Genomic DNA, 27,982 nt, shown 5'->3' with positions numbered 1-27,982 from the left:
CATGAACCATTATCATAATAGAATTTTCAAAAAAAAATATCATTTGACTTGCTTCAAGCAGAAAAATCATCCACCATTGGCACCCTACATTGTCGAACAAATATAATATCATCAATTCTAGCGAGTACACCCTACATTGTCCAACAAATATAATACAAAACTCGCCACAAGGAAGCTAAATCATTAGCAAAACATGCGTATTTCTAACCTTCTATGCACACCGATTCCGAGTCACCAACAACTTCTTCGATGGTAGGCTCAAAATCGTCTTTGTTTACAGTATAACTTGAGGCAGAAGTCGAACCAACATTGTCCATAAAAGCACTCCTACTCAAAAGAGCGGACTTCCTCTTCCTTCTATATTGCTGCCATTTTCTAAGTGTTTCCGAGAACTCCCTTCCTCTCGCTTTTGGTTTCTCTTCTCTTTCGAGAACCCCTAGTTCTCTTCTTTCTATACGATCAATCCCTCTTAATATCGGGAAAGCCAATAGGTCTCTGAAGAACCAAAGGAGCAGCATAAGCATCACGGCGTAGACGTACATTGAAGTCCACACATAGAAAGTCCATTTCCAATTGTGAACAAACTCTTTCACTCTAGGCAACTTGGAGTGCATTAGGATCTCAGCCTCGTACAATTGAGGTAGGTATAGAGTCCCAGCTCGAGGTATGAGCGTAATCTTGACAGCGTCCGTTCTCAAATGGTTGTCTTCCTTGTACCGCAGCATTTGCACCTTAATTGTCTGAGTCTCGTGTGAGAATCCAAGCAATATAGGGAGACCCAATATGAAGGTGCGCATTAGTCTAATAGGATAGCTATGGAATTGTAGCATTGATGGTTGGCTTGACCGTGCTATAAGTTTCCCGTTAGTTGCCACAACTTCAGCCATTATCTGTTGACAAAGAAGTGATTGACCAGAACCAATAACGGCTATTAGACAATGGATTAATACATACACCCAATTGCTAGATCAGAATCGAATTAAAGCCACACATAAATCTGGGCGAATCAAATGGCTGAGGCTCAAATTATGATGCTATACTCCAATCATTAACTAGCACAATGTATCCATTATCTCAAATCTAGGTGTGTTCTTGTTTCAACAATTTAACTAAGACATGCAATTTCTAACCAAACCAACACAATCTATTAAGTGCTACAAATAACCAATATAACCTAGTTTTGTCATTTTAATTTTACATTTCAGCCTAATCTTTTCCATCTAATTTTGCATTGATATATCAGAATTCAAAATCAATAATGATATAGACAAGATTCAATTCTACTACGGAGTATTAGACTTTAGGTACTATCGTACCACCCTTGAGAATTTACCAACTTAGCTTAGATGTTGGGATCCACATTTCCGCATATACACCCTAACATTTTACCAACTAATCTAACCGACTATAAAAGTAAACGGTACACTACAATCATGAATCTCAAACATAAGTCATTGGCACCCGTATATTTTAGTTCGACTTTCCTACCTAAACTAGCTAATATGAAGTACATTATTTTCAATCTATTAACTATTACTAAAACAAAACATACTGATATTAGCTTTCTCTAAATTTGTACACATGTCGCTTTCTCGTAAAAAAAATTACCGCCTAAATGCTTTAATGACATCATCTTTATTTTTTATTTTTTTTAAAGCTGAACTACTCTACTTTTATTAATTTGAAAACTATTTATGAATTTTGACTAAAAAAATCAAATAGATGCTTCCACAAACTACTATAGAAACTGTCAATGGTTGGAAGCTAAAATAATAATTTTGATGACATTGGTGCTAATTATATAATATATATCTTTTTTTCTTCAGATTTCATTAATATGCATTCCTTAAATAATTTTCTTTTGACTATTTCAATTATTGATTGTAAATAATGTGTTCATATATATTCTTAAATGTAAATTATTTTTATATCTAATTATAATCTTTATATACAATATAATGCAACAAGACATAAATCACAAGAAAGATTAATTCTTAGTAAATAAACCATCAACAAAATTTACCTGAAAATTACCAATACCACGGTTATAATCAGAATCAGGAACCGAAAACAAAACCGAAACATGAAACGTATGACCAACCGGAACACCGCCACCATGTTTACCCATTCTATAACCACCAAACAAAAACACCGCTGAAGGGTTTACATCAGCGTAATCAAAATACAACTTCTCTCTAACCACCAATGGTTGCTCCACCCAAAAATTAACCATCGCCACCCCAATAACCACCGCAACCGCCATTAACAAAGTCAACACCGTCGCTGTGTACAACGCACCAAGCAGCCCATACCCCACTTTTTGAAACAACTGCTGAGATTGAGTATGAATTTGAGCACGAGTCGAACTCCCGTCGAGGGAGTCGGTATTGTTAGCATGAGGGTGTTTGAAGAAGGTGGTTGAGGAGAGAGAAAATGAAGGGTAATGGAAGGTGGTAACGATTGAGGTGAGGGTAGTAGCGATTAAGTCAACTTGGGTTTCGACTAGTTTTGGAAACCAGTTGGTTACTTCTATTATTCTTCCTAATCCTCCTTCTTCCATTGCCATTTTTGTTGCAGGATTTGAGCTTAATTGCAGAGGAGAGAGAAGGAAAGAGGAAAAGTAGAGAGTGATAACTGATAATTAAGGAAGAAGGAGGTGGAGAAGAGCGGTGGTAAGAGGAAAGAAACAGTGAATCATTGACATGTGTCTTTTCTTACACATGGGGGATGGACGTTAGGAATTATGTGTTCCTTCCCACATTTCCAACTTGTTAAGTCTAAGTATGTAAGTCATGCTTATTCCACTCTTAATTGCATAATCTGACCATTTTAATTGAACGAGTCGTGTTTGGGTTAATTTCATGCCGTGTCAATTTCGTGTTTTCTCACAATAATTTCGTATTCGTATCATGTCGGTTTTCGATCGTGTTCTCATATCGTGTCAGAGATTGTCAACTCTAAGTATAGAGCAACGTATCAATTTGAATACGGCATCGGATTTAGTAAGGTCACATTGGGTGTATTTCAAAATTGAATCATAACTCATATCATCATTATTTACAAAGCCTGTTTGGTGTAGTTGACCGGGGATTCACCTAGTAACCTTGACGTTACACGGTTTATTAAATCCTCTCAACTGTGATACATTAGGAGGTGAGGATCTCTTAATACTATTCTTCCTCACTTCATAATGGATCTTTATTAAATGGAAGATGTAGTTTCTTGATAAAATCTGAGTGTCTGCTGTTTTAACTACTTTTACAAATTTTCTGATGCCCCCTTCTGTGTTACTCTGTAGTATCCTTTGTTCCCTTCATTATACCCTATGTTGTAAAAGCAGCTTTCAGAGAGAAATGAACAATTGCAACTCCTGCAAAAGACCTGAATATGGGGGTCTTTTTTACTTGTGGTTTTTATTTCTAACTAATTGTATTTTATCACTGAAAGTAACAGCCAACCTTAATAATTGAGATTTTGGTTGAATTTATTTTTTGTTCAAAGAAAAATATTACAAGTATCATTCCACAACTGCAGTAATCCATAATCAATTATCATCATAATAACCTCATACACAATGGGAAGCTCACTAATCAACAGCAAGAGAATCCAAAAAAATACTGACACCTAATCTGGTCGAACATCTACAGATAAGGGGAAAAAAAATGTATAAAAGCATTGGTTTCAAGTCAAATTACCAGGGTTATTTTTTTACTGGTGTTCTTTGTTATTAAGTTCTTCCGATCCTAGTGCTCTTAAGACTCTCGGTAGCTTAAGATATTCAAACTCTTCAAAATGTCATAATTCATAAGAAATAATCAGCATGGAATCAATGTTCTCATGTTATAAACCAAGGATCATACCAGAGTATCAATCTCTGAAACACGGTGTTGGACACGCCCTCAAAGATACAACACTGTCTATACTACTCTGTATACTACTATGATAACCAATTGTATCAGTGGTAACACTAAAGCTAAAGTTTCTGTACATTTACAATACTATTAAGCTGCATACAGCTATGCAACCCAATCTTTGTCAAAGCAAACACATCAGAGACGTGGATGACAGATCATTGTAAACCGACTGTTAGCTCTCTTCTAAGAACTCGATTCAAAGTTTTAAAGAACTCAATTCACCCAGCAATTAGTTTGATATCCAAGGTCCACAAGCTCAAAGCCTAGAAAACTTGCACTACCTATTCATTTGATAAACTTCTGAAGCAATCCCTTGGACGAGTCACTCAAGTTTTCAGAAGACAACAGATCAACAAATAATGCGAAAGTGTCTGCATCAGCTTCAAACCCCTTGCTTACCATTAGATCACGATAGTACAAAGCCTTTGTGAAGTCATTACTGAGAATATATCCTCCGATAATTATATTATAGGTAATACCATTGGGAAAACAATCATCTTTTGCCATTTTACTCAATAATTGAGTAGCTTCATTCATGAGCCCTTTCTTACAGAAACCTTTTACCAATATATTGTATGTTCTAAAACTAGGCTGCAAACCCTTTATCACAAGATTAGAGAAGAAATTTGCTGCATCTTCAAGCTGCCCGGCCTTACACAAGCTGTCTATAAGGATATTGTAAGTGACAATATCAGGCTTAATACCTGTATCCTCCATATCTTCAAGTAATGCCACTGCCTCATCAAGTTGTGCACTTTTGCACAGGCAATCAAGCAATGAATTATATGTGAAAACATCAGGAGTAACTCCATGAGCTTGCATATCTGTAAACAACTCGCGTGCAAGTGTAAGTCTATTGGTCTTACACAAGCCATCAATAAGAGTGTTATAGGTAACAACATCTGGTGTTATACCTTTCTGAAACATATTTTGTAATATAGTAAGAGCCTTGTCAATGTTTTTGAGTTTGACATATCCTTAGATAATAGAACTAAAACTTACTAGATTAGGCTCACAACCATTTTGGGCCATGATATCAAGTAGCTTTTTTGCATCTCTCATTTGACCACGCAAACAATAACCATCAAGTAAAGCACTGTGATGTCAGGAGCTACACCTTTGTCAGTCATGTGTCTTAAAATTGCTTCCGCTTCCACAACAAGCCCGTCTTTACAAAACATGTCAACCAGCATGTTATAGGTCTTAACATCTGGTCTTTAAAATCTCAGTCAACACACCCTTAGCCTCTTCCCTGAATCCAGAATTGTAGAAGCCTCGAACCAAGGAGGTATAAGTGACAACATCGGGTTGAATGCCCTCGATTTTCATTGCGGAGAACAGATTGATAGCTTGTTGTAATAACCTGTCCTTACAAAGACTATCAATAATTGTGTTGTATATGACAATACCAGGCTTACAATTACCTCGAGACTGCATTTTGGTAAGCAAAGTGAGAGCACTGGCATTGTCGCCGATCCTACAAAGGCCTTTGAAAATAGCACCATATGTAACTATCTCGGGTTGGAAACAAAAGCTTAACAATCTTATTCAACAATTGAGCAGCTTGAGGGAGCTTATAATTAATGATATAACCATTGATTAAGGTGCTAAAGGTATAGTCATTAGGGGGATAACCAAGTTTAAGGGATTTAGCCATGATAGAAAACCCGAAATCAACGCGGCCTAAATGACAGTAGCAATTAGCAAGAATACCTAACGAATGCCTATCGTATCGAATACCCCGTAATTCAAGCTGCCCGACGAGATTAATAATGGTGGAGTGAGGACGAAGGCGTTTCAATTTGGAAATGGCAGTGAATAGCTGAGTGAAAAGGATGACAGAAGGAAGAGGACGCAAAGAGATCAATTGAAGAGGGATAGGGGAAATCTGAGATCGGAAAACCCTAATTTGCAGTGTTCTCTAACAGAAGACGATCATCAATTGGAATAATCCTTTTACTGGAAAAATTTCGGAATTGAAAAGGAAAGAGGGATGAAATTAGGGAAAAAGGTGGGAAATGAGAGGTACCTCCATTAAAACGCAGAGCTTTAATCATCTTCTTAGTCTTTTGTTCTCCAGTGAAGCAGAGTTTAAGGTGTTGCTGCAATTTCTGTAATTTCCCAAACAAGAAAGACGGAAATTGGAGGGTAACAAACTAACAACTGACATCAGTCGGAACTCACGGGAATAAAACGAGGGAGTTTAGTTAATCATGGTGATAATCAAAAATAGTTTATCTAGTGATATTTTTGTAAAAAATCAGCAAAATATCCTAATCGGCATGACATTTTTTGTAACTAAATCAATATTTATAGAATCCATATTTAACAAAAGTTGTTGGATGAATGTGCGATAGAACTAGTTTTAAAGTGATTTGTATTTGTGTTGAATTTTAAATTTCCTAGGAATTGTTTGTAAGTGTCGTTTGACTATCTTTTATTAATGAAATCCTTTTTCTTCTTGTCAAAAAAAAAAAAAAAAAGTAAAAACTTTAGTAAATCACTCCATCTTGAAATCCTATACCCTGATATATTGTACTCGTATACCGTACTTCGTAGTTCATACATACAATATTTGTCTATCAAGTGGACAATCGGCCTACTCAATAGTCATTGTTCTAATTTTCATTAACTGAAAAGTCGTTGGTACAATAAAAGGAACATTTTCAGGTTTATCTCCGAGATTAACATTCATATTTATTTCTAGGAAAATTTGTTAATTACTACCTCCAAAAGGGAGCCTTTGTGAATTACTACCCCTAAAAAAAAGAGTTGTTAATTAATACCCCTAAAACTAATTAATTATGGAAACTACTAACTTTTTTCCTAATCAGCCTACTTAATCTCTTAATGACATCATTATTTGGTCAAATTGCAATTTGTAGCTCTTAACACTTAATAAATTACCTTGCACCACCTCCGGCAGCCCCTTTACCACCTCCGACAGCTCATCCACCACCAAATCCACCCCCTCTTACTCATCCGCCGCAAAATCCACCCCTCCTCTCGTTCCCCCACCGCGAAACCAGCCCTCTTCCATTTCTCCACCACGAAATCCACCTACATCCTACTCGCCCACTGCAATTATTGCCCCTCCCCTTGCCCCAAACCTTAGAACCCATCCCATCCGCTGTCCCTAACCCCGATTACCACCCTTTTTCTTTCCCTAACCCCCCAAAACAGCTCAGCCACGTGACGGAGGTGAGTTTGGCTGTGGAGGAACGGGAGAGGGATGGGTTTCGTGGTGGGGGGGGGGACGGAGAAGTGGTGGAAACTGTGATGGGTTTCACGGTACGGGAGCCGCCGGAGGTGGTAAGGGGGCTGCCGGAGGTGGTGCAATGGTGGTATGGAGGTGGTGAGAGGGTTTAGTTAATTAATCAAGGTTTAAAAGCCACTTATTACAATTTGGTCGAATAATGATGTCATTAAGTGGTTAAGTAGGCTGATTAGGAAAAAAGGTAGTAGTTGCTAGAATTAATCAATTTTAAGAGTAGTAATTAACAACTTTTTTTTTAGCGGTAGTAAGTCACAAATGACTTTTTTTAGAGGTAGTAAGTCAGAAATTCCTTATTTCTTCTCACAATTTGATACATTTATTACAGAATCACTTTATAAAGAAATATTTATTACTTGAAAGATGAAAAAAATAAGAACTAAATTGTTTCTTTATGCTGTAATATGTTTGCAACTTGTACTTTCTGCAATAAAAAGTAGTTATTTGTTACCAAGTGTACCATACGAGTCCATAATGAAATTTTCATTGACTTAGATGTTGAATTAGAAGAGCTCACATTAAATTGGTCTAATTCAAAACTCTGACCATGCAATGTACTATGGCTAATTTAAGGGTCTATTCTATTCATCTTATTTTCACTTATTTCAGGTTTAATAAATTTAGTTAAGTTAATATAAGTTTAGATAAGTTAAGTTCAAATAAGTTCAGTTTAGGAAAAATAAGTTTTGATAAGGGTTACTCTAGTTCAAATTACAACTAAAATAAGTTTTAATAACTTCAGATAAGTTAAGTTTAGATAAGTTCAAATAAGTTAAGTTAAGTTTAGATTAGTTCAGATAAGTGAAAATCATATGAATAAAACATACCCTAAGTGTCATTTTTGTAGTTGGCCAACAATTTTTTTTAATATGCGAAATGACAAGTTAGATTAAACACCAATAAGCTTAAGTTATCCCTTCAACTTACTTTTCATTTCATATGGTATACAAAATATGTACAATTACATCTTAAATACGTGACAAATATTATCTTTCTATAAAATCTATCACATCCCCAACAGTCATAACAAGAGGAGATCGTACGCTAAGAATGAATCTAGAGTTTAAAAAAAAAATGACTTGAGGAAGGTCCTTTTAAGGAGTCGACCTTGTGAGGAATGTCCTTTTATGAAAAAGGTGGCACAAAAGGTCCTTTTATGATGTTTGGGTTGCGTGGAGGGTCCTTTGACCAAACTCCGGCGTTGACTTCCGTTTTCCGGCCAAAAAAAAGTGTGCACGTGACCTCTTAAATCAGATTTTTTTTTTCTTTTTTTTCCCTTTTCCTCCCCTTTCCCTCTTCTTCCACGATTTCCCCTTTTCCCTTTCAATTTCCCTCCCTTATTTCCTTTCAATTTCCTTCACTTGGGAAGCTTAGAAATCATGCAAATTGACTAACAAAATTTTATATTCTTCATAACTACATAACATAGACTAGTCACACACATGCCAAGATTCAAGAAGACAACAATGGAGGGAACTCCATGGGAGGCCTGTAGGGGGCAAGCTAAAAAATGGGAACCTATTATTTTTTGAACCAAATTGCATAAAATTCGCACCAAATTGTTCACAATTCAATATACAATCAAGTGGTGCAAAGAATTTTGAGAATAACTTCACCAAATGAAAACCCCCAAATCGATTTTTTAGATTTCTTCGTGAAATTCGTCCAAAAATTCAATTAATGTGCAAGAAGGACAAGAAATGTTCATAGCATTTGCATTCAAACAAGGAAATCACACGAAAATATAAGGAATGTGAAAAGAAAATGAAAGCAGAGATTGAAAAAAAAATATATGATATTTGCAAAATTTTACTGCTTTGAAGAAGAGGAAAAGGGAAAAAAAGAAAAAAAAAAATCAGATTTAAGAGGTCACGTGCACAACACATGACTTTTTTTTGGCCGGAAAACGGAAGTCAATGCCGGAGTTTGGTCAAAGGACCCTCCGCGCAACCCAAACGTCATAAAAGGACCTTTTGTGCCACCTTTTTCATAAAAGGACATTCCTCACAAGGTCGACTCCTTAAAAGGACCTTCCTCGCAATTTTTCCTTTGTAAAATTGTCGGTAAATTAATACCTAGTAACAAATAAGGGTAATGATCACCTCTAAATAATAGAGTGTACAAAACTTCTCATTACCAAACAATGGGTAATGGAAATAGGTAATTGATCACCTCTAAAAAAACAGAGTGTGTTACCACTGCTCAAAACTACGTAGTACTATATTTCACACCAAACATGTTTCTAATTTGAGAGTTGAGACCAAAGAAATATAATTCATTAAAAAAAAAGAGTACAAAAACTTTCAACAATAATATATGCAAAGTAACCGCCCAAAACTTAGATAAGTTTGTTTGATTGGAAAATAATCTTGACACACCTCTATATGAGAATAGCATAAAAAACAGTATCTCCATAAATCGTAATGAGCGTGCAAAAATCATTTCCCGTTTCGTTCAATAAAAAATAAGCCGAGAAAACCCGAGCTTTAGCATTTTTGGAATAGCACAAGAACAAACCCAAAAGTCCCCACAAAGCCTAAAAAAAACCTGTATTCATTCAGCCAAAGCTACCTAAAAAAGATCGATCCACAGCGTTTCTCTACAGCAACAAGAAGAAGAAGCTGTGAGAAAAAAAAAAGGGTTTTTGAAGGTTTTTGAGAAGAGAGAGATAAACTATGGTGCAGAGAAGACCGAGTAAGGCTGCAGAAGATGCAGAGGACCTCACTCATGTTCCTTTGCAAGCCATTCTTTTGGCTGATAGCTTTGCCACCAAATTCCGCCCTATTACCCTCGAACGCCCCAAGGTAATTTCCCCCTTTTCGAAATTTATGCTGTGTTTGATGTTTTTATGAATTAATTGCATTTTTCATTGATTTTAGTGAATACCCATTAAAATTGAATGTAGAATTAATAATGTTTGTGGGGTTTTTATTGATCAATTTTTGTTGTTGTTGTTGTTGTTGTTGTATTTCACTGTTTTGATTGTAAATTTGTGATTTAGGAGCTGTTTTTTTTCGTTTAATATTGTTCATTAGGTGTGTATTTGCTTTATTGTTGAAGTTACTGAGTTGAAATTAAACTTTAAGCATTTGACCCTATGTCTAAATTTTCCTGTGTGAATTAGACGGGATTTGATCCTAGGTCGGTATCACCACTCGAAACTTTACCAATAGCTGGCAACCACATTTTACCCCATGTCTATGAATTGCTAACTCGAATTGATATTGTGTCTGGAATTTGATTGTGGGTGTAAGTCAACCATAATCAGTAAAATCATGTGATTTTTGTGTTGTAGGGATTATGGATTTGTTGGAATCGCTGCAAATTTAAGTTGAACCTTAAACCTTGATGTAAATGTATACATTATCTTAGGTTTTCCAAGTGACGAATTTGAGTCGTCTGTAGTATTGTATGTGATTATGTGTTCAATGTGGTAAATGAAAAAGTATATTTATGATTTTGTGGTGAACTATTTGCTTTTGTTAAAGGTACTACTACCCCTGGTTGGCATTCCAATGATAGATTATTCCTTGGCATGGCTCGAGTCAGCTGGGGTGGAAGAAGTTTTTGTGTTTTGTTGTGCTCATTCAAAGCAAGTGATCCATCACTTGGCAAAGTCTCAATGGTTGAAGCATCCGAACATGGCAGTGACAACTATTGAGTCACACAATTCGGTCAGTGCTGGAGATGCCATGCGAGTGATATATGAACGCAATGTGGTATGTTTAGATCTTTATTCTTTATGCTGCTTCTCTATGTTGTTTCTTCTCATAGACTCACAACTGTTTTCAAGTGTATGAATGATTTGTACAATCTGTTACAATCCTCTGGAAAAGTTGTCTGTGTTGTCTTATTTCTCTTTTCTAGTCATTGCAGCTGATGTTTGATTCTTGGCAATATTTATTTCCTGATCATACTTTTTTTTTTTGGGTGCGATAAATTTCACCATTTTTTAGGATTTTAGGAGTTAAAACTAGATCAATAAAAGATTTCTTTGTTTTTATTCCCCTCCCCCCCCCTGGTCTCCCCCTTTTTTTCCGCCAATTATCTTCATCTCATTTTTAAGACGATGTGTTTTCTAATTGTATTATATTGTTCCTTCTGCCTTCTACTTTCTCCAGCTCAATTTTTTTGGTTCTCTAACAGTTACTGCCAAGCCGAAGTGCTTGCTCAATTACGCTTTGTTCCTTCATCTGAATGAGTAGGAAGTTGGTAGTTTGTCATTTCTCCTTTGTGTGTGTGCCTTATCCCTTGACCTCTGAACTTTTAGCTTTGCATAATTTGACTAAGTTGCAGGTTGGATTCCAGGTGGGAATCTGTTCTTAACTAGTTACACTGATTTGTTTATTAAAGGTGTATGTAATGTTAAATGGTCTGTCTTTCTATCTCTTGCATAAATTGTAACAAATTCATGTTACATGCTTCTTCTTAGATACATGGAGATTTTGTTCTTGTTACCGGGGACACAATTAGCAACATGTCACTCGCGGAGGCACTTCAGGAACACAAAGACAGGAGAAAGAAAGATAACAATGCTGTAATGACTATGGTCATAAAAAAGTCGAAGCCTTCAGCAATCACCCACCAATCAAGACTTGGTACAGACGAGCTGTTCATGGCAATTAATCCAGATACAAATCAGCTATTGTTTTACGAGGATAGAGCAAACCCTATAACTCTTGAAAAATCATTGTTGACTGATAATTCCTCAGTTTTGTTGCATAATGACATGCAGGTTTGCTCATTAAACTTAAGAGTGATTTTTTAATTAACCTTTACGATATTTTTGACCCCGCTTGTGGATCAATTAGTGCTTAACTGGGGCATCATGTCTTAATATAGTATCTGTAGTTCTTGGTTCGCACCTTCTTGATATCCCTTTTGTATAACCTTTTGATAATTGCCCACAAAAGGAAATCTTGTCTCTGCATTTTGATTTCCATTTCTGTGAACCATGTTGGATGGTTTTTTACTCCACTCAAAAAATTATAAGTTTTACTGCCAAGTTTTACTGCCTGGCAAACAACATGGGGCTGATGAGGCATTGTGAATGGGTTGCTTTGGTATTCCAGTGTGCATTAACAAGGGTGTGATATATCTAACCAACGATCATCAAGTAGGAATCTGTACACATGAAGAATTTATGATCATCTATAAGAGTTTTGACATGATGCTAGTGTATGTCTCACCTTACCTGGATCTTTCTTTCAAGGTCTAACCATGATTTTTGAACATTTCTAATATAGAATTTGGAAATGGCTCATTTATTATGGTGTATCCTTAATTGTATTTTTTACTTTTAGAAGTATATATTCAGCATGAAAAATTTATCTACTGTTGAACCACCTTAGCTACACAGTATCTGTTCACAACTTAGATAACCTGTTTCTTTTTGTAGCTGTTGCTTCTTCTAAAGTTTGTTTATGTTGGTGGAGAGATCCAGTCACCAAAAGCATAGGTAACAACCATTATCCATTTCTAAGAAACCTTGTTCTAAGTAATGACACCTTTTTGCAGGACTGCTACATTGACATATGTGCTCCAGAAGTCCTCAGTCTTTTCACAGATAACTTTGATTATCAGCATCTTCGTCGTGATTTCCTGAAGGGACTACTTGTAGATGAGGTATATTAATCTTTCTATGCATCTCACTTTCAGCTGTTTAAATTGTAGCAGTATTAGAGCTTGTTTCTTGGATGTTTTTCTTGCTGTTTTCTCTTCCATGTTTAACTGGTTCTTTCTCTTTGTTGTACCCCTCTTGTACTTTATAGTATACGTTGAACAAGGATATGATGTTATGGTCTTGCTTTGTGATGTGACTTGTCATGTAGGTTAGATAGGTTATAATGCTGGACTCTGTCTGTGAATTCTTGGGTGGGTTACTCACTTAATCCCATGGTTTAAGAACATTTTGATTTTTAGTTTTTTGTTTCTTGAATATTGAATGAAGTTAGACAAACTGATGTGAATTATATAATGAGCAATTTTTTTAGTTATTATAAGTATATTCAAGAAAATATTTAATTGTTAATATCCAACAATATATGAATAAACCCACAAATAAGGCACATTACTTCAGTTTGTACGTAGTATAAGACAATAGAAAAAGTGATTGCTTATTTTAGTCATGGCGCCAATAAGGCAAGGATGAACATTCAGATCATTGTTTGTGTAAAGTATCCTTTGAGATATCAAAGTATAGCCACCATCACCTATCAGGCAAGCCTGACAAGGATAAACTTTTGGATAATAATCTTCAGACCATCTTTAAATTGGTTTTTAGCTGAAAAGATTAATTTAAGCTTAAATATATATAAATACTAATGCATATAAGTTGACCACTTCATGTCTTTCATCACTGTGAATTGGGTTGTTATCTCTGGAGAAGATTTTTAATGTATAAAGAGGCTTTAGGCTTGGGTTTGTGAGTTTGTCCTCTGAATTGAGTGGTTACATATACTCTTTGTGGGGTTTGGTAGGGAAAAGGAGAAGTTACATTGACGAAATCCTATGATGGCTATCCTGTAAAGCATTTGGCTGGAATGGAATGACCTTATGTCTAAAGGTGTTGGTGCCCCACCTGATTTATTGTGAAAATAAGTAACTTTATTAGTGTCTTTATGGGTCAAGGCGGCTTGGGCTTTCCCAAATTATTCAGTCAATTAGATACTAAGGAATTGGGCTAATATGTAAATATGTGTATACTAGCTTACAACTCTATGTGCTGTAATAATTTTTTTTCACTTTTAAATAGAAATTCAGGTATGCCCCTGCTCAACAGTTTTGTGATTTGAAGAACATGTAAGGGTATTATCATTTTGAGGTGGCTCTTAAGGTTTTTATTTAAATCCAGAATTGCACTTAAAGTGGTTATTTGATTATGAAATTACAGTAACAGGTAATCATTTGAGTGCACCATGGCACACAAGGCAATTGGTTCATAGTCAGGAATGAATTGTAATTGGAAACCCTACATAGCATTGTTTTGGGCATTTTTTTCATAGATACGGTGGCATTTTACAGTCAACAAACAAAAAGTTGAGAAATTTGAACTATCACCTGTTGAACAACTTTTGTCGTTCATGCTTGAAGTTTTCCACGCCCTTTGAACTTAAATATGTTTTCAAATTTTTCGGTCAAAGATTAGGAATTGTAGCTCTTCTGAAAAAAAAAAAAAAAAAAGATTGGTTTTGTGGCATCTTTATTTCCTGCTTGCACTTAATTCTGGTAATGGTTCAACTTGTAGGCTGATTTATTGTGACAAAATATAGCAATGGTCTAAGATAAAATTGTCCTATCTAATTCTGCATAGTTTTATGATCATTTCTTGTTTTCAGATTACCGATTACAAAATTTATACTCATGAAATTCATTCAAATTATGCGGCTAGAGTTGAGAATTTTAGAAGCTATGACACCATTAGCAAAGATATAATGCAAAGATGGACTTATCCCCTGGTACCAGACATCCAATCTTTTGGAAGTTCTGTGATGAAACTTGGAAGACAAGGAATGTACAGTGCATCAGGTAAGGATGAATATCAACTGATCACCTCTAGAAAGTGTACCTGTGTTAAGTTGTCCAGTGATCTTTATTTAAAAGAGTGGTTTTATTTGATCATATCTAAGGTCTAATGGAAATCTCGTTGCTTGCTAGTTCAAGGTTGTGTATGCATGAAAAACATACCCTGCTGTAGGCAGGAGTTTTGTGGAGGTTTGTTTTACCTTTGAGTTTCATATAGTTTGCTATAACTGCGTGGATGGGTCACTAATTTACCTTCTCTCTTATCTTTTTCATATTTGGGATTTTATCTTGATATTTTTTTTTGTTTGGTTTTATTATTTTATTTTTTTGTCAATGCATGCTTGATCACATTTTCCTACTTTTGGTTTGTCATACACTATTTTGTAGATGATATGCCTTCCACTAGAAAAGGATTAGAACAAGCTTAGCTTCCAGTACTGTGTGATGGTGTCATATATTCTCTTATATTTGATCAAGTATAACCAACTCTTTTCCTGGCTGAAGAGTTTTGATTGATTCACTGATTGAAATCCTGTCAAGCATACATTGGGAATTCGGTTGGAAATTTTAACTTCACTTTGCTTTTAATGACTTTTTTTTTTTTTCCTTCCTTCCTGCAAGTAGCTCCTATGTAGTATATCTTAGTTTTATGTCTCAGTCTCATTATGGCGACAGGTGCTTTTGTGATTCATTTACTTAATATAGACCTTTATCTCTCTCCTCTTCCTTGTCTGTATATGCTTTACTCATCATTTGTTCTTTGATTGGGCCATCAGAATAAGATGCTGTTAATTTTTATATTTGCTTCATTATTGTTATTTCACATTCTGGAATTATTTGTATGCTTTTCCAGATATAGGTTTATCGAGTAATGCCCAAATTGGTCCCTTTACCCTCATTGGTAACGGAACCACTATTGGCAGCAACAGTAAAGTTTCAAACTCAATCATTGGAGAAGGTTGCAAGATTGGCTCAAATGTTTCAATAGAAGGCTCGTATATCTGGAATAATGTCACAGTTGAAGATGGCTGTAAACTAAAACATGCAGTTGTATGTGATTGGGTGGTGATGAAGGCTAGAGCTGTTCTGGAACCTGGTGTCATCTTGTCATTTAAGGTACGAAGCATGTTATATTAAAACTTTTTGACTTTTAGGTAGGAACGAGATAATTGTTTAGAGTCATGAGTATCATTAAGAGACTAAGTGGACCCATTTGTTGGGACTATAATGGAAAGGGGAAGATCTTAAAGGAACTGAGGGAGTAAATGTTATAAAATTCAGATATCAGATCAGAATAATTACAATTAAGTGGTGTTTGTATTAGGACATGGCGTTATTTTTAGATTGCTTTCAAGTAGAGTTTAGGTTATGAACATTTTGATTACACAGAGTGATACTAAAATCTTGATATATTGTATACAAACAAGTCTTGCTTGCTTGTGCATGTGTGTGTGTGTGTGAGTGAGAGAGAGAGAGAGAGAGGGGTTGTTGGGGGGAGGGGGGGAGGTATGGTTGTTGTATGCAACTTCACTAAATAAGATATCTGTGCCTATTGACTTATTGAAGTTTTATAGTCTATAGTAAAACTAGTAACTGTGAGAAAGGAATTGTTTTTATAATGCAAGATACTAGAATCTGATGAGAAACTTGTATTCTTAATTAATAACTCTGATGGCGGGAGAAATTGTAGTGATGTTCACTAATAATTAGCATTACTGGATTTCATTTCCTACTAGGGCTTTGTTCTCTTTGCCTGAAATAAGATGTTTTGGTTTGAAATTTCTAAACTCTGGTCTAAATCTTATTGATTTGATGGTCTGATTTGACTAAATTTTGACCTTAATGTACATCAATGTTAAGAGAAAACATTATCATGTGGGATCTCGTAAGATTCTTCTCACCACATATTTTTTTATCATTTAATTTTCATAATTCTTACAAATACGAAATTGTAGATATTTTGGCAATAAATAAATGGAAATAAGTAGATCTGATCTGGTCTGAAATTCTGATTTTGTCTGATTTTAACAAGAAAAAGTATCAAGTAATAAGAATTAGGTGAACAAAGCCTAGGTTGTGCATAGAGCCATAGAGACTGATTCTTGTGCTAATTTTTTTTTAAAATATTATTTTTACTGGGCAAAGGTTGCGTGGGGAACTGGGGGATCTGTAGTATGTTGGCCTAGATATTCATCATGGCTAGTCAACCAACAAATTTGTAAAACACTCTGCATAGAAGGCTATGTTAGTTGGAATTTGTTCTTTGACATTGATTATTCCAATTTTTTTTGTTTTTTGTGCTTGACATTTTCCCTTGTTAACATGATGATATGGAGAAGTGATAGACTGATACACTTATGATCTTATGCTTTATGTGCATCCCTTGTAGAAAATTTGTGAATGATGTCAGGAGATTAGGTAACCTTTTCAAGTTTGATAGATTTTCAGAAATAGTTTGAGGGGAGGAATAAGATTTTTTCTTCATGGTTCTTCTACGAGAAGGGGGGGGGGGTGGGCTATTACTTGGTTGTTGATATAGTTGCTTTCCAGATGTTTAGGAATGTATTTGTTTTATAGAGGCTAATGTGATGTAGTATGCTGCCACTCTAGATAGGTTATCCTCTAGGTCCTCTGGTTGAGAGTCTGCATAAAACTGAAGGCTGGAAGGGAGCTTAATTTATTTTTGGATTTTTTTTAATGGGGTGTAGGCGGGGTCGTACTTGCTTCATCTTATTTGATCAAAATCCCGATGTACTTCTCCCTACAAAATCCCCATGGCTGTAGAGCTTTTAATGAGACATGATTTGTGGCGTGGAGAGTGGATCATTACTAGAGTTGGAGATGCCTGTAACTCGTGAAACCTTGCCAAATAGTATGGACCTCCCAATGGGGTTATGGTTGTTTTATAAGTACCTTGTGTGTTTCTTGATTAAATTACTCAGTGGCGAAAAATGGAATAAGCAATTTATGTCGAAAATTTTGAAGCCTAATTTTCCCACTTTGATATTCCTGTAAGCTAATTAATGAGTTAATGACGCAAAAGGTGCCCAACCTTAAGTCCTGATTTTCAAAGGGATCTATTTAATTGGGAGACTGGTGCTCACAGATTTGTTGGGGGCTGCTTTGTTCCCTTGATTCATCCAGATCATAGAGTGTGGGTAAATGATTCTTGTGGTTGTTTCTTCCACATCCTTTTGATTGGTGCTTGCTGAGTTCCCATGGTACTCATTTTTTTCTCGTGTAGCTATCTTTTGGGTTATATTTCTTAAGCAGGATATTCTTTGACTTGCTTTGGTCTATTAGCCTTTCTTGGTATTGTGCTACAGTTGTTTACTTTTGTTTTTTAATTTTCATCTGGTGTATAGTGTGATAATGTGTTGCTTGATTGATGAATTTTTTTTTTTTTTTTTTTTTGGGGCAATGTGATTGAGGGCTACTTCTCTTTGCTGTTAAGGTCTTTGTATGTGTTTAATTTTTAATTTCCTTAAAAATATGATGAACAGCTTTATCTTTCGTATTTATATTTACATTGTGCCTAGTGTGAAGCACAACATCGTAGACAACTTTTTATGTGTGTGTGTGTGTTTTCCAATTCATTTTTGCTTCATAGCCATCATTATATTTTTTATTTATTTATATGTGTTACATTATCATTTTAGGTTGTTATTGGGGAAGATATTGTAGTTCCTGATTACTCAAAGGTTTCATTGTATGAACAACCAACTTTTCAAGATAGTGATGAAGAGTTAGAATATGCAGACAGCAGCAGTGGAATGGCAGAAATTTCGTGTATGTACCATTGTCTCAATTCTTTTAAATGTTATTTGTACCCTCAATTCACCTCACATACCCGTTCAGGTCATGATCTTCATTTGGAGTATATGATTAATTTTTCCATAAATAGTCGTGTCTGGCATTAATACCCGAGTTCAATTAACATAAGACTCTTTCAGCCTTGGACACACTCACTAAGCATGAAAGGGGAGAGACTGCATCTGGCAATCAAGAGTGCAGATGATACTATAATGGGGGACTGTAGCAGTGTAGCCCACTACCCCCTTCCTCCTCTCTGGGAAATCTACAGGTTTTTGAGATCCACATAGACCACATTTATCTACTGGATGGTCATGTCATCAGTGAGCTACATGTGCTGAGTCCCATGTGTATAATTCTCTCAGTTTTTCTCAAGTCCACCTTTTATTCTCTTGCATCCCTAAGTATGATCTTCACAAGTCACCCCATTAGAGCATCCATCTGTCCTCATAACTTGACTGAACGATCTAACCTCTGCCTTTGTACATCATTCTTACCTTCAACAGAGGTGACAGTCTTCATTTTGTCTCTCCTTGTAAGGTTGCCAATCTGGTGAAGCGTTTTCATCTGTGCTACTATTAACTGAAACTGCTTCCCAATTGATGCCTTTTGAATTTCAAGTAAACCCTTCAAGACCTTTGTCATATATTCAGAGTTGCGCACAAAATTTTAGCTGGTTTCCTTGTGATATTCATGTTCATGTGGTATTCTTAACTTCTTTTTTTTCCCCTTATGCAGCAATTCATGCTTTAACAGGATTGTCAGACGGGGAGTTGGTATCCAAAGCAGCTGAAGCTTCTGAGGTAGGTAGCTTATTAATTATTCAATTTCGTAGATATAAACATCCCTCATATATGTTTTTGTAATGTCTGTGTGCACATGATGGTTACACAGTACACCTGTATTCCTGGGTACGTGATGTCTGATACTGTACTGAGATTGTGGCTCAGATATTTGGAGAGGATGTATGTCTCCAGAATTCCATTTTTTAATTATAAATCCTGGTTGCTGCTGGCCTGAGAATTTGTTAGTTCGAGCATAGCTTTGTCCATCCTGTTTAACTTATGGTTTCTATGTGTGCTGTGAGTGTAGGTTTATGTGTGTCAATGTTAGAGTGGGTAGGTTTATGCGTGTCAATGTTAGAGTGGGTTTTGTTTTAGATTTTAACTAAATATAGAAGCCACATTGACATCCCTTCTTTTATGTACAAGGTTGGTGCCAATGGTGCTGGCTACATCTGGTCAGTGTGCGAAGGACGTGAAGAAGAATGGCGACATTCAGTTGCACCCATACCTGAAGACAGGTTTGCTGAGATCTTGCAAGCTGCAGCAGAAGGCTTGGATCTGCCTCATATAGACAACCCTCAGCACTCTGAAGAGTTGGTGGCACCAAGTGTTGATCCTGAAAATCTTACCGAGGATAACATAGATGAGTTTGAAAAAGAGGTACTTTGTGTATAATAAGACTTAATGACAGTGGTCATTTTATTCTAATCCCATTTGAGTTAAATCTTTTCACCAATTTTTGAAGGTTGAGGCAACTTTCCAAAGAGCTGTGCAAGAAAATATCAAGGATGATAATGTCATATTGGAAGTAAACTCGCTGCGGTAAAGTCTCCCTCAATATTTTTGATCAAAACTAAGAACTTTGTCCTTATCTCCTGAGAAATGTCTAGTAAGAAACTTAGTAACTAAATGAAATATACTCCTGCTTAGGTCTAAACTATTTGGTTGTCCGCTTTCAACACCTTATTTTGACTTTGGATAAGATGCTTGGACTAATTTTGACGTAGATATGTTTCCAATTTGCAGCTTGTCATACAATATGGCTGCTACAGACTGTGCCGGAGCGCTATTCTATTCAGTGATGAAGTTGGCTGTGGAAACACCACATAGTTCCAACAGTGAGTTTTACACCCCTGTCATGTTTGAATGATGATTATATTGTTGTAACATTTTTATCCAGTTGGCTTGCTTTGTTTTCTGATACATTTGGCCATTTAACTTCCGTTTGCTAATAAAAAATAACCACTTAAGAAATATCAGGCTATGCTGCTACTCTTCTGACAGTTTACTCTATTCTGTCCATTCCTTGTGTATGTGTGAAAGATAAGTTGTTTGCTTGCCAGTTGCCACCAGAATCAAGGTTTAACTTCTTTGGTCATTTTGCTTTCCTAAAAGGGGATAAAGCTTTATTTAATTTTTCTGTAGATTTCTTCCAAATCAATTTATTAAACAAGGGTAGACAATTAGACATGTTTTAGGTGTTTGACAATATGTCACTGTGAGGTTGGATTTGTTTATTTAGTCATACGAGTATCAAGCATGAGTTGCCATTGTCAATATGAAGTCTTATTCAAACTAACAATATGACTGTTCCGAAACAAGTTAGTTTATACATACGGCTATTTCACCAAATGCCACTGAGTACTTAAAAAATTCACCAAATACCATCGTGTTTTTCAAAATTCACCAAATGCCACTGAGGTTTAGTACAATATCACCAAATGCCATTTCCGTTAGTTGACCGTCAGTGTCCGTTAGTGGACCGTTAGTTGACCCCACCACTTGCCACGTGTCACCTTTTGATTGGTCCGTTTTTAAAAAAAAATTAATTAAACAAAAACAAAAAAAAAAACAGAACCCCAAACCCCAGCCACCAGCCCAGCCGCCGGTGGTCCCGAAACCCCAGCCACCAGCCTCTACCACCCCGAAACCCCACCCCCATTCTCTCTCACCGCCATTTCTCCGCCGATGCCGGCCCCCCTCCCCTTCCCCTCTTCCCAAATGCACAAAAACGCCATTGAAGCTCACGCATGAAAGCTCGAGGAACATCATTTCTTCAATAAATTTTATTAAACTTGTACCAAAATGTTCACAATTCAACATACAATCTTATAGAGCAAACAATTTTGTGAATTGCTTCACCAAACAAAAAACCCCAATTCAATTTTTTTAGGGTTCTTCACAAAAATTTGACCATAAGAGGAGAGCAAAAAGAATACTATCTTCTTCACAAAAACTTCACCAATAATTGCTTCTTTCATCTCGCCATTCTTGAAGATTATAACTGTGGGAATGCTGATGTTGCCTATGCTCTCAAGAGCAGCAACAAACTCGGGGAAGAAAAACTAGAAGACGGAGGAACCGAGGTGGCCTGACCGTGTTCTGCACTTCTTGATTTGCTGCGAAAACAGGCTGATTGTTTGTTGGGTTGAAAGCTGGATTTGGGTGAATTTCTGGGCAGCAACAGGGCGTGAGTTCAGAGGCTTGGCTTGGGAGTTTTCTGGGCAGCTAGCCAAAAGAAAAATCAGTAGCAGCCGTGAAGAAGCAGAAGGCAGCAGCCACCGAAGAAGAGGTGAGGGTTGCCGGCGGCAGGGGCTTCGGTCTTCGGCGGCAGGGAGGGGTTTAGGGTAGAAGGGGTGGTGGGTGGGGGTTTGGTGGTTTTCTTTTTTTTTTTTTTTTTAATTTTTTGTTTTTTTTTTTCTTTTTTTTTAATTTTTTTTGACCAGTCAGGACTTTTTTTGGTTTTTTTTTTTTTTTTTTAAAACGGACCAATCAGAAGGTGACACGTGGCAAGTGGTGGGGTCAACTAACGGTCCACTAACAGACAACTAACGGAAATGGCATTTGGTGGTATTGTACTAAACCTCAGTGGCATTTGGTGAAATTTGAAAAACACGATGGCATTTGGTGAATTTTTTAAGTACTCAGTGACATTTGGTGAAATTGCCGTTATATATATAAGTAGTATTTTTTTTAAACAAAAAGATGCTTAGGGAGAAGGAAGGGTGTACCAAAATCGCATCCCCCACAAGTTGACACTAGCAACAAGCAAGTTCTACCCGTGAAAATCCTCTAGTTTCCTTTTCAAGTGTTCCACTGATTTGCCTACTGAACTGTCCTCCAATCTTCAGCATGAATGATGTGCAAGCAGGACCAATAATCCAGATCAATTTACCGACCACCATAACATATGACTACTAAATTTTCCTGATAACTACGTCTGGTCATCTACAGCTAATGGATGTTTATTTTTCAGACGAACTCTACAAAAATGTGGCCAAAGTAATCACAACTTGGAAGAAGCTTTTGAAGTACTATCTAGCATCCATAGATGAGGAGGTGAGTATCATTATTTCTGGCACTTGTCAAATTATCACGTATTTTCCATTTTGTAAACTTTTTTCCCAAAAATATATCTTCTATTCTTCTATTTTGCATTTGGGACGTACAGTCATCAATTTTTGTTTAGTCACCATATGATGCAACATTTCGGTCGCTATGCTTGCATAATTGTAATGCTATGAAAATGATCACGTCTGTATGTAACCGGATTTGTTGGAACATAACTGCATAGTACTGCCCCCATCCCACTAAAAAGGCCCTTCTAGAGACTTTTGACATTGAAAATGTGACATGTACACCAATGTGATTGATTTGCCTGGAACTAGGTGGTCATTGTTTGTGGGATGGGTTGCATTCAAGCTTCTTGCTATCGTGATTAATTACTAATTAGTGATTCTAGCTGTTAGCTGTTGTTGGAATCTATTACGGAGTATTATATTTGACTATTGCATTACAGAACAAACCGATTTACATAGTACGTGAGAACTTCTGAAGTGGTATGGGTATCCTAATTTGGTGGAATTTTAATTCATCGTGTGTTTTGAATTTTTTGCAGATTGAAGTGATACTAAAGTTTGAAGAAATTTGTTCCGAGTCCGCAAAGGAACTGTCTCCTTTATTTTCTCAGGTACATCAAATTCTGAACTGGCAATTCTGCTAAATAATACATGCTATGTGCTTTTAGTTTTGTTTGCTTGGTGACGGGTCACCTCCTTAACTATCATGCCAGATTTTACTGATCCACAATCTTTACTTGTGTTTAATTGCAGATTTTGCATTTTCTATATTCGCTTGAAATCATCCAAGAAGAAGCAATACTAGCTTGGGAATCCGAAAAACAAGGAGCAGATGAAGTAGACAGAGTTTTCTTGAAGCAAGCTGAATCATTCATTGAAGTAATAGTTTGTTATGTTTTACTTACAATAAGCCATACAATTTATATATTTTTTTCAACTTAATGTCCAAGGTCCATTGCTGCATTTTTCTCTGAATTTGATTTTTCCATATTGGTGTAGTGGCTAAAAAACGCATCGGAAGAGGAGTCCGAAGAAGAGGAATGAGCTGTACTAAATTTGTTGATAGTACAGCTAACATGGATGACCATGGCATGGGTAAATGCCCATGTGTTTCCTGATCGTCATGGAGTTTCAACTTATAACTCCTGAAGTGGACAAGTACAAATATTATGCTATGACATTCAAACTGTTAACTTCTGGTCAAGGGCCATAGAACGAAGCTGCGGCTCCAGACCGGATGCAAGGGATTTCATGCAAATCATGGGCTAACTTAGACTTTTGAGTCAGTCTGATATTCTCGTTACTTCATATTGCACTTGAGTTTCTCATACGGCTAATTGCTCTTTGTTGGATCTGACCTGAAGCCATGTTTTCCTGATTTTACCATGCTGCTTACCTATTGTACCTTGTGGGGAAGCATGTTAAATTTTGAAGTGGATAACTTAAGTCAGTTGTAATGTTATTTTGCAAGAATATTTTGGAAATAATATAAATACAAGTACATGTTTTCCAATGGTGGCCTTGCTTAGTTGCTTCTTATTGCAAATTCACTGTACACCTGGTGCCGTTAGAGAAAGTCTGTTTCGCAGCCTTCAAGCCAGCTTGTCCATTGTCGTGGACAAATTGTGTATGGCGGAGAGCTGGAGATACTAGCTTCATGGTATTAATGGTGTAATCTCTCAATTTTTTTAGCCAACTTAAGTTTTAAGGGCTCATACTGAATTGGCTCATATAGAGTCATATTAAACTCATAAGATTGACCAGGGAAAATGTGTTTCTAAGTGATCGTTAATTGACATTGAAAGAACTTGGTTGAATGGGAAAAGTTTTTATTTTGTTTTTTTTTCGAGGAATGGCACATTTTCCCAATGTATGCACAAGTTTTCCTCTTTATGCCTCCCTTCTATGTTCCCTTTCTTTTCTCATATTCATCTTAAACCAAATTGAACCTGTCATTTATGCTCCGAGATGCTTAGTTGTGTGTTAGAGAACCAGCTAAACAAAGTTGAAAGATCATGCATATATGCTAAAGAAGGAGAGCCATAAGACATACCAAGTTTCAGATACATAAAATACACTTCATTATTGCAAACTTTGAAAATTGGTACATTATGGGCAGTTTATAGATCCAAATGAAGAAGAAAAAAAAAAACCTGAATTACACTCACAATCAACATATATCAATGACACATATATTACGGAATTGGCATACCATAAGATCAGACAGAAGGTTCACTTCGCGAAATCAGAATTCCATCAGTGTCAGCATAAAGCCATTCACCATCACAGATTCTTGTCCCAGCAATCGTCACTGGAATATGCTTCTCTCCTAAGCCTTTCTTGTTGGCCTTCATAGGGTGAGCAGCCAAAGCTCTGACCCCTATATCACAGCCATTGATTTCATCAACATCCCTGACACACCCATTCACGACTATTCCTGACCATCCATTGTTCTGAGCTTGCTGTACTGGGTTGCCTCCTAGTATTGCACATCGTAAGCTCCCCCCACCATCAACAACAAGAACTCTACCATTGCCTTTCTCCTCAAGAAAATCACGGATTAACACATTGTCCTCGAATACCTTGACAGTGACTACTGGTCCGCTGAACACTTGGCGTCGGCCATATATCTGAAAGATTGGCTGCAGGGCTCGCAATTCACCACTTTGAATAAGATGTGAATTTGCATCACAAACTTCAGCTGTTGCCACCGAAGCCATGTTATTGAAGCACCTGTAGAGGAAATATGCGAAGGATTTACAAGTATTAATTAGTTAGTTACCCAATTTCAAAGTGACAAAATATTGAAAACAAAAACATGGCGAGCAGGAGAAACTTTAGACCTAAAAGGAAGTAAAAAAACCCACATACTAGTGTCATCAAAATCAAAGCTGACCCAATGCCTATATAGAGGCTCTTGCCTAAGGCAGGTAAGGCAGAACTGTATCTTTCATATGAGGCTCTAAAGAGACTGATTCAAGTTCACCCTTAATCCAACTACAATAGGCAAATCCTTGTCATGTTAAAAATTTGTGACCAGGACAAGTTTGAAGCATGAATTGAATTTTATAGGTTTTGTAAAGGAACCTTCTCTCATTCACGAATCACCGATTCATCCTCCTTCAGATATAGAAGAAAAGGTACAAAGAGAGGAGGGAAGAGGGGGGGAAGGAGAAACAAAAAAGGCCAAGGACGAAGCCTAAGTCAGTAAGGTTTGTGGCTAGACCTATATGTCCACTTCTGCAGCCTACAATTTCCTACCTAAATACTTGATAGAAATTTCACCGCCTCATCTAGCAAAACATTCCATGAAAGAAATGTACCTCAAAAGGGTAACTGGGTAATAGGTAAATCTTTTGCTATATTATCTCAGCATTAATCAGAGCTGTACAGAACGTTTCTTCCTTAATTACACAGGTATAGGCCGTATAGCAGAAAGGATAACCAATACTAAGTGATATTCGATCAAACATACTACAAACTCATGAGAGCATTTCAATTAACAAAACATAATCACTATTCCGACTCTTCACCTGATTTTTACTGAAGGGATTAGAATCAAAAACTTAAATTCATTGGTTAAAACTGATCTTTATTATTACCTCTATCTCTAAATGTTGTTCATACATGGACTTTATCTTTTGTGAGACAATCACCATCTAAGTGGAGGATAGAGAGAGATTTTTTTACAGATCATAACTGATCTTTGCCAATTAAAACTGATTTTTTACTTGTAGAAATTAATTATTATTGAAACACAGTTTTTTTTCTTTCAATCATACCTATATATCTACAATTAGTGCTAATCACCAATATAAACACTTATCTACCTTACAATGAATCCATTAATCCAACAAAATTACACCTACAATTAGCAATCTAGGGATTTTTACAGTTTTTATGGGCTATCTTATACCAACTTTTTATTACTAATTTGGATATAAATAACAAAATCATCCCACATTTTTGGACTACTCTCACATATGAAATTTGGGGAACATGAAAATCATTACTAACAGAACAAACTAAAACATATAGGAAAAAAATCAGACAAAAATACTCAGAAATTTTACAGCTATCTGAATACAAACAACGGCATTAATTCCTCTTAAAACAGCCGAAAAAACCCAATAATACCAACTTTCGATTTAATTAGTCACTCAACCATCCAATCACTGAGCAAAATATAGACAGAAAGAACCCCAAAAACATCACATATTTATCAATTAAAGAATTATGATAATGAAACTGAAGAATTCTATGTTAGTATATAATTTTGTGATCGAAAATAATTAAAACAGAAATCAATTAAAGGGGAAAAAAAGAAAAAAAAAAATAAATAAATAACAATAATGGAGCTTAATTAGAATAAATTACCTCCCAAGTGAAAGCCCAAACAATGAGAAGAAGAGGAAGAATGAGAAGAGAGAGAAAGTTTAAAGTTGTGATCTTTCAATCAATCTACTCTTTTTCTTGCTATTTATGATTTTAATGAAATAATTAAATCCATTTCCTAGGACAAATAAAACAATAAAAAATGGGTGTTAGCCTTTTATTACAGTCTTACACTCTTACCCACTAGGCACTGGGCTGCAATGGACATGTCAAACGGGTCGGTTGGGTTATTTTCGATTAATTTTACTTTTAAGATCCGTTAGCAGTTCTAGTTGATAATGAATATACGACATATTATAACATATTCTATTTTTTGGAATTAAAATTTTGTTTTTTTTTTTTTCGAGTTGGAGTCAATTTATCCATCTTTAAGGTCATTTAGGTTGTTTAGATTTAAATAAAAGTTCATATCATAATGTTATGACAATCCTCACAAATTTGATTGGGTCAAGATTTAATAGGCCATAAAAATAAAAAATAAATGGTAAGAAAATTCTTCAGCCAAATCTGTTTAAAAAATGGTACGAGGATGAATAGCTAAGACTAATAACCTCAAAATTGAAGTGACAAGGATATATATACTTTTTTTATTTTTTTGACAAAAGGATATATTAAGAGTTCGTGTGTGCATATTGCATACATTGTTTCACTTTAATTGAAATAAAGTGTTGATTACATTAATATTTATGTGATAAATTTTGTTAAATAAATTACACATTTAAAAAAATAGTATACTCGTAATCTAATATCAAAAGTTGACTTTCATAACAATTTTATTACGATCTTTTGTACACATATATACCGGCCGGTGAGTAATGAAAACTTAAATCAATTTTAAGTGGAATTTAAGTTTTCCAACAGCAAATATTTTAATGAACAACCTGTAAAAAAAAAAAAAAAACGAAGTAAAATTGAATA

At 35.9% G+C, this 27,982-nt stretch overlaps 4 protein-coding genes across 4 annotated transcripts; 1 reads left to right on the top strand and 3 right to left on the bottom strand.

Moving 5' to 3' along the window:
• Nucleotides 1-11: 11 nt before the first annotated feature.
• On the bottom strand, nucleotides 12-2,589 carry LOC110736423 (seipin-1-like). The gene is made up of 2 exons (XM_021916641.1): nucleotides 2,024-2,589; nucleotides 12-890 (listed from the first exon to the last, which is right to left on the bottom strand). The coding sequence occupies exons 1-2, from the start codon at nucleotides 2,564-2,566 to the stop codon at nucleotides 204-206; spliced, it is 1,230 nt and encodes a 409-aa protein (XP_021772333.1). The 5' UTR covers nucleotides 2,567-2,589; the 3' UTR covers nucleotides 12-203.
• Nucleotides 2,590-4,199: 1,610 nt separating this feature from the next.
• On the bottom strand, nucleotides 4,200-5,351 carry LOC110737208 (pentatricopeptide repeat-containing protein At1g63080, mitochondrial-like). Its single transcript, XM_021917578.1, has 3 exons — nucleotides 5,153-5,351; nucleotides 4,991-5,082; nucleotides 4,200-4,832 (listed from the first exon to the last, which is right to left on the bottom strand). The coding sequence occupies exons 1-3, from the start codon at nucleotides 5,349-5,351 to the stop codon at nucleotides 4,200-4,202; spliced, it is 924 nt and encodes a 307-aa protein (XP_021773270.1).
• Nucleotides 5,352-9,365: 4,014 nt separating this feature from the next.
• On the top strand, nucleotides 9,366-24,522 carry LOC110736421 (translation initiation factor eIF-2B subunit epsilon-like). Its single transcript, XM_021916638.1, has 15 exons — nucleotides 9,366-9,992; nucleotides 10,677-10,907; nucleotides 11,621-11,923; nucleotides 12,706-12,813; nucleotides 14,526-14,715; nucleotides 15,566-15,828; nucleotides 18,372-18,501; nucleotides 19,264-19,328; nucleotides 19,737-19,970; nucleotides 20,056-20,132; nucleotides 20,337-20,428; nucleotides 22,567-22,649; nucleotides 23,209-23,280; nucleotides 23,423-23,548; nucleotides 23,669-24,522. The coding sequence occupies exons 1-15, from the start codon at nucleotides 9,864-9,866 to the stop codon at nucleotides 23,711-23,713; spliced, it is 2,148 nt and encodes a 715-aa protein (XP_021772330.1). The 5' UTR covers nucleotides 9,366-9,863; the 3' UTR covers nucleotides 23,714-24,522.
• Nucleotides 24,523-24,726: 204 nt separating this feature from the next.
• On the bottom strand, nucleotides 24,727-27,189 carry LOC110736422 (putative 4-hydroxy-4-methyl-2-oxoglutarate aldolase 2). Its single transcript, XM_021916639.1, has 2 exons — nucleotides 27,047-27,189; nucleotides 24,727-25,402 (listed from the first exon to the last, which is right to left on the bottom strand). Exon 2 carries the CDS (start codon nucleotides 25,387-25,389, stop codon nucleotides 24,889-24,891), a length of 501 nt encoding a protein of 166 aa, XP_021772331.1. The 5' UTR covers nucleotides 25,390-25,402; nucleotides 27,047-27,189; the 3' UTR covers nucleotides 24,727-24,888.
• Nucleotides 27,190-27,982: the final 793 nt, after the last annotated feature.

The sequence above is a fragment of the Chenopodium quinoa genome, unplaced genomic scaffold (genome assembly GCF_001683475.1).
Source record: "Chenopodium quinoa cultivar QQ74 unplaced genomic scaffold, ASM168347v1, whole genome shotgun sequence".
Lineage (NCBI taxonomy): Eukaryota > Viridiplantae > Streptophyta > Magnoliopsida > Caryophyllales > Amaranthaceae > Chenopodium > Chenopodium quinoa.
The sequence above is the reverse complement of the archived record's forward strand: the minus strand, read 5'-3'. Positions and strand labels throughout refer to the sequence as shown.

What these genes read in the sequence shown, in the direction of transcription:
- LOC110736423 (XM_021916641.1), bottom strand. Translation starts at nt 2,566, where the DNA reads ATGGCAATGGAAGAAGGAGGATTAGGAAGAATAATAGAAGTAACCAAC. An exon ending in GTGGTATTGGTAATTTTCAG is followed by an intron (nt 891 to 2,023) that starts GTAAATTTTGTT and finishes CTTTGTCAACAG; the next exon opens with ATAATGGCTGAAGTTGTGGC.
- LOC110737208 (XM_021917578.1), bottom strand. Translation starts at nt 5,351, where the DNA reads ATGCAGTCTCGAGGTAATTGTAAGCCTGGTATTGTCATATACAACACA. An exon ending in ATTCAGGGAAGAGGCTAAGG is followed by an intron (nt 5,083 to 5,152) that starts GTGTGTTGACTG and finishes TGTTTTGTAAAG; the next exon opens with ACGGGCTTGTTGTGGAAGCG. An exon ending in TGCTTTACTTGATGGTTATT is followed by an intron (nt 4,833 to 4,990) that starts GTTTGCGTGGTC and finishes AATATGTTTCAG; the next exon opens with AAAGGTATAACACCAGATGT.
- LOC110736421 (XM_021916638.1), top strand. Translation starts at nt 9,864, where the DNA reads ATGGTGCAGAGAAGACCGAGTAAGGCTGCAGAAGATGCAGAGGACCTC. An exon ending in TGATATATGAACGCAATGTG is followed by an intron (nt 10,908 to 11,620) that starts GTATGTTTAGAT and finishes GCTTCTTCTTAG; the next exon opens with ATACATGGAGATTTTGTTCT. An exon ending in TGGAATGGCAGAAATTTCGT is followed by an intron (nt 18,502 to 19,263) that starts GTATGTACCATT and finishes CCCCTTATGCAG; the next exon opens with CAATTCATGCTTTAACAGGA.
- LOC110736422 (XM_021916639.1), bottom strand. Translation starts at nt 25,389, where the DNA reads ATGGCTTCGGTGGCAACAGCTGAAGTTTGTGATGCAAATTCACATCTT.